At 46.2% G+C, this 13,635-nt stretch overlaps 1 protein-coding gene across 1 annotated transcript in view; it reads right to left on the reverse strand.

Annotated features, from left to right (window-relative positions):
* AXIN1 (axin 1) overlaps positions 1-13,562 on the reverse strand; it is an 83,275-nt gene extending 69,713 nt beyond the window's left edge. Inside the window, exons 1-2 of the mRNA XM_085307213.1 lie at positions 12,783-13,562; positions 11,528-12,496 (exon numbers count right to left, since the gene is read on the reverse strand). Of these exons, the coding sequence (XP_085163339.1) occupies positions 11,528-12,405 (878 nt within the window). The 5' untranslated portion in view covers positions 12,406-12,496; positions 12,783-13,562. The remainder of the gene's footprint in view (positions 1-11,527; positions 12,497-12,782) is intronic.
* Positions 13,563-13,635: the final 73 nt, after the last annotated feature.

Raw genomic sequence — 13,635 nt, forward strand, 5'->3', positions numbered from 1 at the left:
AACAGTTGACTGGAGGGCTGAAAAGTGTAATAAAACCAAAGAGCTTTCCATAACAAAGCTTCTGCCACTTCGGGAGAATATTCACACCCATTCAGTTTTTGGGTTTTGGTTTTTGTTTTGTTTTGTTTTTAACACACAGAGGTATTTGCAGTCCCTAAGTGAGCTAAGGCATCATAAAACCCAGCAGCTAAAAACTTGAAAGAAAATGGAAGCAGGCAACAAGGAACAAACTGCTAACAGTGAGAGTAACTCATCACTGGAAGAGATAACAAAAATGCTGCGTGACCTCCCATCGCTTGGATGCCTTTCTAAAATAGACACTTCAGCCCGACCACAAGTTATTGTGCAAGAGCCACTGGGTGAAGCTGCACGACCTGTTATCTCAAGGATTACAAAAGGAAAGTTTTTTCTCATGCTCGTTTGGAAAGTTTGCTTTCTTCAGAAGAACGAGAGTTTACGGATCGATTATAACAGGCTCCTCTAGCTGTTACAGGCTTCCCCCGTTTTGGGGGAGAACCAAACCCACCGTTCATGGAGAGCGGGTGGCCCTGCCATCCCAAATGCCTCCAGTTGGGCTACTTTCCCCAGCAAGCAGCATTCAAATTACCCCCAGGTTACACACTTCACTGCGTATATCTTGAGGGGAAACACGCAACACTATTTTACGGCGTGCTAAATCCTACACAACAGTGACACATGCACACATCCTTTGCTGCCCATTTCCATCTTGTTTTGAGCTGATCCATTTGTTCAAGGGTTAGTCAAACCTCAAGAAAAGATGGCCACGGAAGCATTTTCAAAGTAGCTTTTCTCAAGAGCAGAAAACAAAATACCCTTGCAGGTCCTGATATTCAAAGATGCATTAAATATAATTAGTTCCGTAACAAAGAAGAAAGCTTCTGCCCTTGTCTCTTCCTGGCAGAGACCATGACCAAGCAACCATGGACTCGGGGGTGATGGTCTCAGTTGAGCACTAGTAGATCTAAGGGGACACATGCTGTGCACACCTGAGGCTGCAACCATACCTGAAGGCTTCATTTTGTGGCTCAGGAAGGAACACATCTCATTTCCTAAAGAAATAAATATTGTGACATTCACATGGGCTGTGCATTAAAAGTGCAAAGATGAGGCTTCTCAGCAAAGGCCCCTAACTTTTTATTAAGAAAAAAAAAAAGCCCCTGTGAAAATTTGATCTGGGTAGAAGCAGAAGGAGGAGAACAAGGATTCAAGGTCATGTTTTATAATCATTTGAAGTAGGAATGAGGCAGATGTCCTACGGAGGCATTTCATGTTGGAATCGCTACAGAACTTCCTTTTCTTCAGCATGCTGCAAATGTTACAGCACAAGAACTTGGTGCCTTTGCTTCGGCCCTCTTATTTGTATACAATAAGGCCCTTGTGCTGGAGATCAAGCCTCTATGTCATTGATTTGACATGACAGTTAACCTGTGAACTTTGCCCCTGCTAATAGAATAATTTCTATTTGTTGATTCCTCTTTTGGTATCCTCGAGGGCAACAATCACTCCAGCGCAGGGCTCGCTCACATGTCTGCTGCCAAACGGCTTTACAGCTTTCCCTCCAGTGAGGCAGAGGCAGGACAAAGTTGAGCAAACCTGCTAGCTACAGCAGGATACAACCTTACCAAGCTCCTTCCTTCCTGTCCCTATGGATCCTACCTGCTAGTTCCCCGTAGTCTTTCTGCAAATCAATCCATGGTACTCGGCTCCGATCTGTACCAGCCTAGAGGTCCTCAGCTATCAAACGATCCCACACGAACACGTTTGCTGCTCTGAGGTCCCAAAGTTCCCGCCTGGACCAGGCTACCAGCAGTGGCAGAACGAGGAAGCCACTCTTCCAGATAAGTCTCCATCAGTCATAAAGGCTGATTGCCAGCCAAGAAAAAGACCTACATTTACAATTCAAAAGGGTGAAACTGGTGAACATCAAAGCCATGGCTTTCCAGCGCAGCTAAGCCACTCTAAATGTGGATTGCTGCTCATCTCCGCACTCCTACTGGTTTCCTTCTTCCAGCAGTGGCATGCATCTGAACACACAGTAGAGCTAAAATGCCAAAAAACCCACACCTATTGGGGGGGGGGGGAAGAAAAAGAAAAATGGGGAGAGGGAGAGGACTCAGACTCTCCTTCCCACCATGGGCCCACAGGTATGTAAGGATGGGACAGAAATAAAAACAAAACATGGTACCTTCTGCTCATTAGTCCTGGAGATAACTCARGGAACTACCACGAGGTCCTGATGCTAACCATTAGGTCTCAGCGTGGCACGTCGGAGGTAGTTTTTCCTCTAGCTATGGCTTTCACCCCCTCCGCTTTCGGACAAAATAAGATAAGGACATTCTAAAATGTGCTTAAAGGATGAGCCCAGAGGACCAACTAATTCCAAATCTTGCCAAAAAATTGTACTCTGGAGTCTTCAAAGGTAAAATCCAATTTCCACGGGGGTTTTAAAGAACTGGGATAATGTGACTTAAAGTTACAACAGCTCCACTTAAGCCCATCACTCGCTTACAACAGAGAACAACTTGGACCAGGACTGGGCACAGATGGCTCCACTTTTCTGCGCGAGCGTGACCTGCCACAACCTAATTTCTGASCACGACTTGGTCTCACCGCATCAGCGAAGAGCCCTCTTGGCCCCTCAAGGAGCAGAGATGCACATGGCAGCCCCCGACTTGGAGAAGCTCTCTGCACTTAGAGAAGCTCTTTGCACTTTAGAGCTGTCATAAATTSCATATAGGAGAAAAGTCAAGAGAACAGCGTCTGGGGCTTTTAATCACAAAGTCAGAAGTGTGTTCTCCAGACCTTAGAACATTTTAAAACGCCTCTGGAACTAACTGCATGTGACTCTTCCTCTCAAATTTCACGTAAAGGATGCAGCGAACTCCCCCCTCCCTCAAACTAAAGGTGCTGACTAAGACCCTGTTCAGCTTCTTGCTGCTCTTTTTTTTCCCAAAGATTCACGTGCGGCGGCGAGTTACTTGTCAAGCTCGTGCCACAAACAGAAACGCTTCCGACAGCGGTTCGAAACCGAGTCACGCGTACTGCAGCAGCAGCACAAAAACGGATGTTTCAACCACCAAGCCGTGCCCAGAGCAGCCGGTGGTGCAGTGCCGATGGTGCAATTTCCAATAGCTCTGTCTTTTTTGCAGGCTCCAAAGCGACAGAGCTGCGCTTTCAAGCTAAGCAGGCAGTAATTAGCTAATTACTKGCATTAGGATTGCTGGTGTCGGGCTCTGTTTTGTATCTGATTCGCTCACAAGCGCAGCTCTTCTCCAAATTACGACCACTAAATAGCACCGTTATGGCAGTCCATGGGCACGGGAGAGACTGATACCAAACCACTAAGGCCAAGCGGCCTCAGCCACGCAGAAACAGCAGAAAAACACGTGCAGATTTTTTTCTGCAAGCAGACAAATGCACGCGCCATGGGCACGGYGGAGCAAACCGGTCTCGCAGCCCGCAGCCGAGCCGCTGCCGCGGCTCCCACCAAGTGTCAGGCCTTTTCAGAAAGATGTTCAGAATTATATTCACGAGCAATTTGACTTTTTAATCATTTCAATTACTGTGACTAAAACCCTTCAAACGGAACAAAACAAGGAAAAATAACCACTCTCCGTACTGAAACAGGCTGTCTAGCTTAACAGACCATACCAAATTGTGAAGGTTTTTGCTTTTGTGGCGTTCGCATATTCCATTTAATGCAGATAATTAACCTCAGTTTCTAATTTCAAATCCTCCACATAAGGAAGTGAAGTGATTCAATACATTCGCTGACAGACGGAAAATTAAAATATTACTACAGCCTCTACATGTGGCTCAAAAGACAGGGCCTTGCAACAGATCCTTCCTCTTTTATTTGACTGATTAACTGTAATTTGCTTAATGGATTTAAGGATGAACCTAATAATCCAATGATATTTCCAGGAACTGATCTCGGGTATCAGCACCTCGGTTCTGAGCTCTTTTAAATAGCAATTTTCTGCTCCACACATGCAGGCACTTTGGAAACCAGATTTTTCCACCGATTCTAATGAAATTAGGCCAGTGTTTTATTTTTAAACGCACAGGAACYGCATGGCTAGCCCTGCACTGGATAGCCACAGCACCGTGACTTGTCGGGGGACCTTCWGAAGTCCCGGACCTCGAGATGAACCACGACTGCAGCACGCTCCAGCAGGCAGCTATTGAACACAGCACGCAGAGAGCACTTCTTGTACGGCTTCGAAAGGTGCACTGAACTGGACAGAAACTAAAGCAGGCCCCGGGGAAACGAAAGGTTAAACGCCAGCCAGAACAGCCYTACAGCAAAGAGCCTCTATGGCAGCGTAGGTGCATGGGAGGGGAGCAGACAGACGGGCTGGTACCCCAAGCAGAGGAAACAGCAGGGGCTGGACTATCAAAAGACACTAAGGTATTTCCATTTTTCTAGCTCCACAGCGCAAAAGCTGGAAAGCAGCAGCTCCAATGGCTCTGTGCAGCCTCGACCTTCTGTCTTGCACTAAGTGAGCTAGCATGAATCCATCTCCAAGTATTTTGGACATGGGTGGGAAGTCAACGACTATACTGTAACGCAAGGCCAGCAGGTACTAGACGTTCTCCCACCACTCCCCCAACTTTCTCAGTCCTTTCCCTCCAAGAAAACCTGGCATAACAAGGCTTCACAGTCTGCCTCAATTGTTAATAAATCCAGGATCTAAGAGGCTATTAAAGAGAACAAATTCAAGAGGCAGTCATTTTTAACATGTCCAAGGGTAACTAATTATTCAGGGGATTAGCCCATTATAGCTACAACAAAGAAACACTTAAAACACAGAGCAAAGTTAAAAGTTGAACTGCAGATCAAAACCAAGGTGTAATCACGTGGCCCACCTCCTGGGCACACTTATCGCAGCTTCCTGGGCTTGGCTCWGTTCTCATTTAGCTTTTTAGTACCCAGTTCTTTCTCAAACCGACTACAACTCAAAACAGCCCAGCCTGATTTTCTAAATGCTGTATTTCATGATTTGGGTCATCATTGCAGTATACATATCAAAAAAATCTAAAAGTTTAGATTAAAGCATTTACAAAATTAGGCAAGAAAAAGCAAAATCRTATTTTTAGAATGAGGTAAAACATATGCAGGTCAAGGCTCTCTTTACCAAGCGGTATGCTGCACGCAGTCATTGATGATTTCTGAAATCTGGTGAATCCTTGAAGACTTGGGTGGAAGGGACCCCTGGAAGCCTCCTCGGAGGAAGAGGACCACCACCACCACCACCACGTGGCACTGGCTGTGGTTCTGCTTTAGTGAGCTGTGAAGCCCTCCAAGGATGGTGCYCCCTCCTTGCTGGGGACCATTTCTAGCGCTGCACCACACTCAGGAGATTTTTTCCCTCTTAATGTCCAACCTACCCCCTGCCTCCAGCTGCARTCTGTGGCTGCTGCTGCTTCTTATATCATCTGCAACTCCCAGAAGAATTTGGTCCCATCGTATTTATAACTGCCATTTAAATCTCTGGACGCTGCTATTAGATTACACCAGATGAAACAAGCCCAGCTCCCTTCACTCCTCCTGGGAGGCCACGCGCTCCACCCCACTGACACCTCGGGAGCTCTCTGCTGGTTCTGCTTCAGCTTCTCAACATCCTTTTTGCTTTTGGGGATCCAGCAGGAGACCCAGTACTGCTGGTGTGGCCTCACCAGCACCAAGAAAAGGGGGCTATAACTCCCCTTGACCCTTGGTGGAGCTCAGCACACTGYTTGCCTTATTTGTGATAAGAGTGAAATTTAATTACTGTTAATGAGCTGAAGGACCCTAGGATGACTAAACTAGACTAAATTTGGTTTGCAATGATTAGAGCAACTCCATCTTTTTAAAAGAACAGGTTTTGTAAGCCAAGTAAACCTTGATGCTAACAAAGTAAAGCAATCGTTTGCTGGAGGAGGGGAGAAAACTCTCCTCATTCATCAAAGCACTAAAAGCTTAACTACCTGTCTTTAAAAAGAAGCCRAAGTACTGATCCATATCCAAACAACAAATACACCACTTCTTCATCTTGATTTGTGTAGAGGCAAAGCAATGGGCACAAAAGGTATTCTTCTTCAAATAAAATCCATTTTAAAACTTGGCAAACGCCAGCATAAATACTTTACGCTGYTAATGTAAGCATTTCTGTGCAGAAGGTTCATCGGCTTAACAATGTATCTGAGAAAAACTGGCCTAACTTCTGTGCACAAACACCATCACTCTTTGCTTCGTATATCTTACAGAGCTCAAGCTGCATAGGACCACAAAATTAGCAGCTAGTGCTATTAGCAGCAGATCCTACTTCACTCTGTTCTAGTCAGTAATTTCTGTCAAGAACAACACAGAACCAAAACTACTGTATTGCAACTTATTTTAATTTGGAAATAGCCACTGCTCTGCAAATCGAGCAGATTCCAAATAGGGTCGTATCAATTACAAGTGGTGTTAGGGGCCCAGCAGCTTTCATTTAAGCCAAGCCATTAGCTAGTATTTCAAGCTGCACAAAATTATTGGCCAAAGCGCAGAGTCACAACTGGAAAAKAAGTTTAGGAACTGTTAACTTAGCATTAAAACGATTTTAAATGGATGCAAATACTGCTCCCGGAATCAGTCCCTCCATTCCCACAAACCAAGCCAAACCAAATGAGACCCAGCATGCCCGGAAGGCGGACGCAAACCCGCTGTTCCAGGTCGTAGCCTTCTCAACCCAGAGTAACGCGCTGGTCATCCTGCTTGCTATGCGTGAGCAGTGCTACCACCAGGACCTCTAACAATCCAGCCACTGCTGGAGACAAGAAAAGAGATGGTTTCTCAGGTAGGCTTCTCCCAAGCCAGTGAAAATTCATCTATGCTAGAAACCAAATGCTCACACACACACGTTTCATAGGCCACCTGCAGCACACACCTCTTACCAAGCAAATACCACTGGGGTATCCGTTGCACTTCCTAAAATGATTACGAAGCATGGCTCTGCAACAGAGTAAGGAAGCAAAAGAAAAGATGATGCAACAAGGGACAAGATAGAAAGATGTCATGTTAGACAGGCTGAGACARTGAACAACACCCCTTGCTTCTTCTGCAGTATCTCTAAACATACCCATTGGATCCAGACCTCCATGTTTCAAACTCTGATTAATGACAGTGCTTGAATGCCATGCTGCGAAGGTCCAATATAATCCCACCACTGCTCTCTAACTGTCCCTCACAAACCCACCACTCTGGTCTATGGCCCCGGCACAGAAAGGATGTTAGTTATACCCAGGCCTGGCACCATCAGCCTCACAAGTTCCCTCAGCTGAGTCCAAAAGCCTCYTCTTTCTGCCATTGCACACAGGTACAATATTTAGTAGCAGCTTTTTCCAGTAACCAACTTCTCTTGGAGTTCCAATAGCCTAGTTCAAAGYATAGGCTGCTGCTTCAGTTAAAAGAAGTGTTGATGAAACAGTAACATGTACCTTAAATTGTCTAARCTCAGAATGCACCTGCAAAATCACAAAAGCTAATGCATCCACAGTTTTCYACCCATTTGGTACAATTAACACCAATTCCTTCACTACATAGTTTTCAGTAAGAAGTGAGCAACATATGATTCAATTCTGAATTGCAAGCTTCAAAATAAGATCTGCCAGCTAAATTTCAGCTTTTTCTTGACGGAGGCCCAATTTCTGACCTTTCTGGCGGCATGGCCATTTATGTTGCCAAAGCAATGGAGAGAGTCTACACCTTCCCTGAACTGTTCCCTAATTTCTCCTCAGGATTAGGGTTTGCACTGAGCCAGGTTTGAAACAAATCKCATACTACAGGTTGTCACATCCTCCTAAAACCTCCCTCAGTGGTTTCTCTCCTTGCTTTCTCTCTGCAGAGTAGCCTGCTATGAAAAAGTATAGGCTGTACATTTGGACGAGAGTTACTCTTGTGTGTGCCCAAAGACACTGCCAGTATTTGAGCACAAGTACAAAGACCATCCTGCTCATTTCTCCCAAGCACCAGTGGAGAACCACAGTATCTGTCCTTTTGAACCATCAGCACTTCCGAAAAGCCATGTGCTTAGTCAACTCAGCACTGTGGAAACCAAAACTTAGATCATGTAGCCAAGCTGTCCTTGAAAAACAAAATAAAAGTTGTAAATCAAGGGAGCCAGCTACCATTCAGAAGTTTTTTCATCCATGCCTATCAAATTGTCTTTTCTCAGCTCCCACCAGAACAGTCCTCACTGTCCAGCGACTAGAGACTTCACCTACTGCATGTGTCCACTCATCACCCTCCTCCAGGCTTCATGTTTAACGGGTTGTGTTTGGGGAAGTACTTCAAGGTGCAGGACAGAACCAAACAAAATCTACCAGCTTCGCTTTTTGGAAGAGAAGAAATCAGAGCCATTCACCCAAAACACCACACATACTTCTCAATTTCCACCACGGAAAGAAAGCAAAGGCAATTTCTGTGGGCTCTGTCCCTCGAAGCTTCGGGAGTGGCGTTTTTTTGAGAGGGGAAGGCAGAACTCTCTCCAACCTAAAGCAAAAAAGATGGCAGAGGAGACCTATGCAGAAACAACCAYGATGTGACAGTTTCACAAGCCACTGACAAATTTCCGAATTTTTAAAGCAAGCACGTTTTACTGGAGCACTAGAAAACTCGGGCTGCAGAGCCGTTCCAAGGCGCAGGTTTAATTTCTGCTCTTCCTATCTGAAAAATCCAATGCCCGTGTGTCCAAAGGAGGTTAATGAAAGATTTAGCCGCACTCGCTGCCACGTTAGTATCAGTTTCGGAAGCGGCGAGTTAATGCGCCAGCTCTTTGGGGGTTACCCTCTTTGAAGTTCACTGATCCATAACCAATGCCCAATTAATTTGCAGGAGCCTAACTATAATGACTATTGGCCTTTTCCTACGCACACAAAAACACAGTGGGTAACAGCGATGGGGTTTTACTTCAAGATATTCTCGCGTATACATGCATATTTGCACACCTTCAAAACAGCCCCCATTAATAATGGATTGTCTTCTCCAGTTTGAGTTTTTTTTTTTTTTTACATTTTCCCTCATAAGAATGGAGCTAACGTTTTGAGATTTATGAACTTTCTGCTGCACATATTTGGAGCTGATTCAAGATGCTCGTTTTCTAACAGAGCAATACTTCTATTAGATGTGCTCAGATTCCTCTTTATTTAGAGTTTCCATGGAAGCCAAGAAATAGAAGTTAAATCCTGAGAAGATTAAACAGGCCTTCAGATATAATGCAAACCAGCTTATTTCAACATTCCCTCTAGAAAAGAAATGAGAAATTCTTAAACACAAACACACAAAAAAGGTAAAGTTTATGGAAATTTTCAGAATGATTTGGGACCCAGCCTTTGAAACATTACATGCAGCTATCGCTTCTTGCTCCGAGTAGCTCCATTGGCTTTTGAGGCACTTACTTACCCGAGAAAGTAAACAAATAAAATATTTGCAGTATAAAGATGCTACAGTTTAAAAAACAGCCTATTCAAACTAGTTCTTTCCATACAGCATCCTGGAAGTATTGCAATTCAACCATCAGCAAATGCAGTGATCGTCACAAYTCAGCAGCATCTTCCATGGTCATGCTCTGGATGCTACCGCAGTTGACATACCAATTTTTAAAAGAAAAAAAAAAAAAGGTTATCTTCGTTTACTCCAAGCTCGGAAGTGACTCCTGCTCTGGCGACGATGGTAAACATTTCCCTGCCTCCCCACCCAACAGGTCGATGGAGGGTCTGTCTGTAGCTGCAACGACGGCCTGGTGGACACAACAAATTTGCAGCAATATATTTTTTCTGACCTCCCTCCCCGGGTGAAGATTTATTTCATCTGTTTCCAACCTCATACGAAAATGCCTGCAACTGAGGAACTACATTCCAAAATACTTCTATTTCGTAGCTCATTTCTTAATCATTTTAATATCTGGCAGCAACATATTCAGATAATGGGTAAACTGCATTTTTTCTGAAATTTGACCCGAGAAGCACCGTATTCCAAGAGGGTTTCTGCTACCTGCTTTAGAAGGGAAGCTGAATGCAACTCAATCTCAAATAAGTCGTTTTCAATCTTAAAGCCCTTATTGATTAAATAAAAAGATACTTAAATCGTAGACTTTTCTAATCCTTCGCTTATAATAACTACCCAATCGCTCAGTGAAAATCGCACTTCAAGAAACATTCAAGGTTTTTATTAACTCCACAGGAAAGTCCTAGGACCATGGGATTTTGTTTTTCAGACTCCTGATTAAAACAGCAGGCGTTCACGTGAAGTCCCCTTTTTCCAGTTTCACATGCAACCTCTCCTCCTCAAAAATCTATAAGAAAACAAGAATCCCAACGAAAACATTTCACCATCTGCAATGCGCGGAGACCTTGCGCAGGGCGGGATGCATTTCCAGCTGCCAGCCTAAAGGGACGGCTGRGGGAGATTAAACACAGAAATGCTTTTCATGAGACAGGCCCCTTTGAAGAGGACAGTTCAGCTACTTCATTTCGTAATCTTCGCAGAGTGTCAGATTTTAGCCTAAGCAGGTCTTAAAACAAGGAGATTTTATTTTTAAAAAGGAGGAATGTGTTCTGGCCGTGCTCTGTTGATTCAGCGAGGGTTAGACACACACACACACTTATTGATCCCAGAGAACTCCCTGCTAAGTTAATTGTCTGGAATTTTAACTGAGCTCTCAGCAAGTTCCAAAATCCATGTTGGCTGGAACTGGGTGGGGGACCCAGAAGAAAACAGCCTGCAAAACGCTGCAGCTCATCTAGCTAAGGGGGGGGGAATGGAAAAAAGTGCTATTATTTTGATGAACTGAAAAGCTTTAAAACGGAAAGGTTTTAGCTGGATTTAGCAATTCCTGCTTTGACACCGCTAGAATTCACTGTCATAAATCTCTCAAGGGCAAAGCAATACCGTTTCCAGGGAGCACCCTGAACCCCATTTGACCCGTATGAGTATTACGGACGTTAGGGTATTCCCCGCACGCTTCCTGCAGCCTCTAGTTGTGGCTCGTCACAACCATTTCCTTGTATATTTACAGGGTGAACTTTTACCACGAGCTGCGTTCAACTGTGTTCCTATAACTGAACACCGACCTCCTGCCACTGCAGGCTCAAAGCCAACCGGAAAGCGAAGCTCCTCTACTCGTTYAGCGTACACGGGAGGGCTGCCCGCGGCCGGCAGCTCTGCACCAAGTCCTGCAGCCAGACCACGCTCAGCAGCAGTATCCGAGGGTGAGAAACACGCTGCCGGCATGATTCACRGGAATCAAACACAAACAGCCAAAGACAACCTTAAAATAATTTGCAACGCTATTCAAATAAAGTTGCATCCCAACAAAGTGCCGCCGCAGCATCATCCTGTCCCGATGCTGATGCTTGCCCACGCCCGAGCARCAGCGACTGCCAAACGTCCCCTGTTGCCCAGCTCCTCCAAATTCACAACAGCTCCCCGCTCCGCTCCGCAGAGGCGACGCACAGAACGGGTGCTGCCAGCGCGCTCACGTACCTGAACTCTCTCCCCTCACTGTACCGCCGAGTCGAAGTGGCCCGCTGGGTTGCGGTCTCCAAAAGCAGCTTCTGGGTGAGCCTGCTCGAGGGGGCAGAGTCTCTGCTGGCCTCCGGCTCCGTGTCTTGGTCACATTTCCACTCCTCGTCCTCATTCAGAGTAGGCAGATAACCAGGTAGTCCTTTCCCTGTCCCAGACCCTGAGCTTGGATCGCTGTAAATTTTTGGACTTTCCCCACCTGTCCTTGTGTATTCCAAATAAATATCTGACTTAAGGAATAAAGGGTAGGTATTGTCTTCTATCATGCACTGAATCTCAGTTTGGGCCTGGTCAAACATGTCAGGGTCAATCTGCAGTTTCATGACACAGTCTTTTATGAAGCTTTTTGTGGCTGGTTTGATCTGCCGGGACACAATTCCATTGTTGTCGAGAATGTATTTTTTATAAATGGCTTTTGCCAGTTTGAGTCTTTTTTCCTCATTAGACATGCATGGCTCCAGCTTCCTGAAGCCGCTGCAGGCAAACCAGAAGTCCAGCAGATCTGCACAGTCCTCCTGTTTCAGAAAAGTCCTGAAGAGATTGATACCATCTTGATCATCCAGCAGGGAGTGCAGCGACTCGGCCCACTTCAAGTAGGGTGGAGTTGGCGAAGCACTCCCCTCTGGCTCATACCCCAAATCCAAATCCGAGCGCCTTGGCGTTGCTGTGGACATCTCATTTCTAACGACATCGTTTTTACTGGAGTAGAAACCATGGCTAACTGGCCTTGGATCTGTGGACACGAGTTCACCTTCCTCACCAGGAACCGGTGGCCTCGGAGCATCTTCAGTGAAGCTTCCTCCGAGGTCCAAAGGGAAGCCTTTCCCCTGGACATTCATTTTTATGGCACTTGCTTGCACAGGAACCGTGGYAGAAGAGCTGAGATCTCAGAACACCAATATTTGTAGCTCCAACGTGAACACGTTTGTTCTGCTGAAACGGATGAGAAAAAAAATCAAGTATTACTGCAAATAAACACTCTAAGGTTACAAACCCCTAATTTTGCTTTGCATTACTGTATTAAGTCCTCTTTTCCAGCAAAGTCAGTGACAAAGCTCCTAAAAAAAAAGTCTCCTAAACTGGACACTAACTTTACTTGCAGAGTCTACCTGAATAGTAGATGTAGTAAGTCATATTAAGGCAACATGTTTTTATCTGCCTACAAATTTGGTAAATTCTCATCCCCAAGCAGGAACTTAAGGCTTGTGAAACATACTCTGAAAGACTATCCGAAGAGTCCCTAACTTGATGGAGCACAGGTGTTTCTCCACACCATCAAGCGACGTAACAACGTGAAATTCCTCTCAAACTCCTGCATTTTAGAGTCACATTGCACGGTCTTGTCCAGTGCCGGGGGGATCCGAACGCAACGCCGACCCCAGTGCTTTGGGCACCTGAGCTACGTTCTTGCCTCTAACGGGCACGTTGCTACAGGCTTTCGGTGCGTTTCCCAGAGAGGGGCCGCGGGCAAGGGTCCCTTTAAGCTACCAACATCGCGTCCTACACGCCCGGGAAAACTTCAGGTCGCCAAACGAAGACGAGGAAATCATCTCAAGACGGCAACTCGCTCAGACGGAACTTTTTAAGAAAAGGGTAGCGAGCCGCTACGGAGGATGGAAGGGCAGGAGGGAAACGYAGAGGAGGACGATCCCTGGACAGCTACTGCCGCGGCTAGGCAGAGTCACTTAGTTATTCAAGGACGGTAGCACAAGTTTGGGTTTCAGGGAACGCCGCCAGCTCCAAGCCCCGCGCASGGCGACGCTCCAGCTGCCCGCCGGATCGCTCCCTGCGCCGGATGAGCTCCGCCGCGCGCGCGAGCACACCAGGGGCGACGCGCTTCAGCTCGGGCCTGTCTCTCCAAGCTCACCCCACCCAGATGAACGCATCTTTTGGATGCTTCGCCCGTTTTCAACCCCCCTCCTCTGCTCGGCTGAGCTGACAAAACACCACCCACGCGACGCCGCGGCTCTCCCCACCAGCGACCCGCGTGTCACCGCAACCCGGGGGGCGAAAAAAGAGGAGGAAGAAACCCCCCAACGGCCCAGCGGGACCGGCTAACAGGGGCGCGC

This window comes from Rhea americana, unplaced genomic scaffold (assembly GCF_003343005.1).
Source record: "Rhea americana isolate MKP2758 unplaced genomic scaffold, rheAme1 scaffold_255, whole genome shotgun sequence".
NCBI classification, from domain to species: Eukaryota; Metazoa; Chordata; class Aves; order Rheiformes; family Rheidae; genus Rhea; species Rhea americana.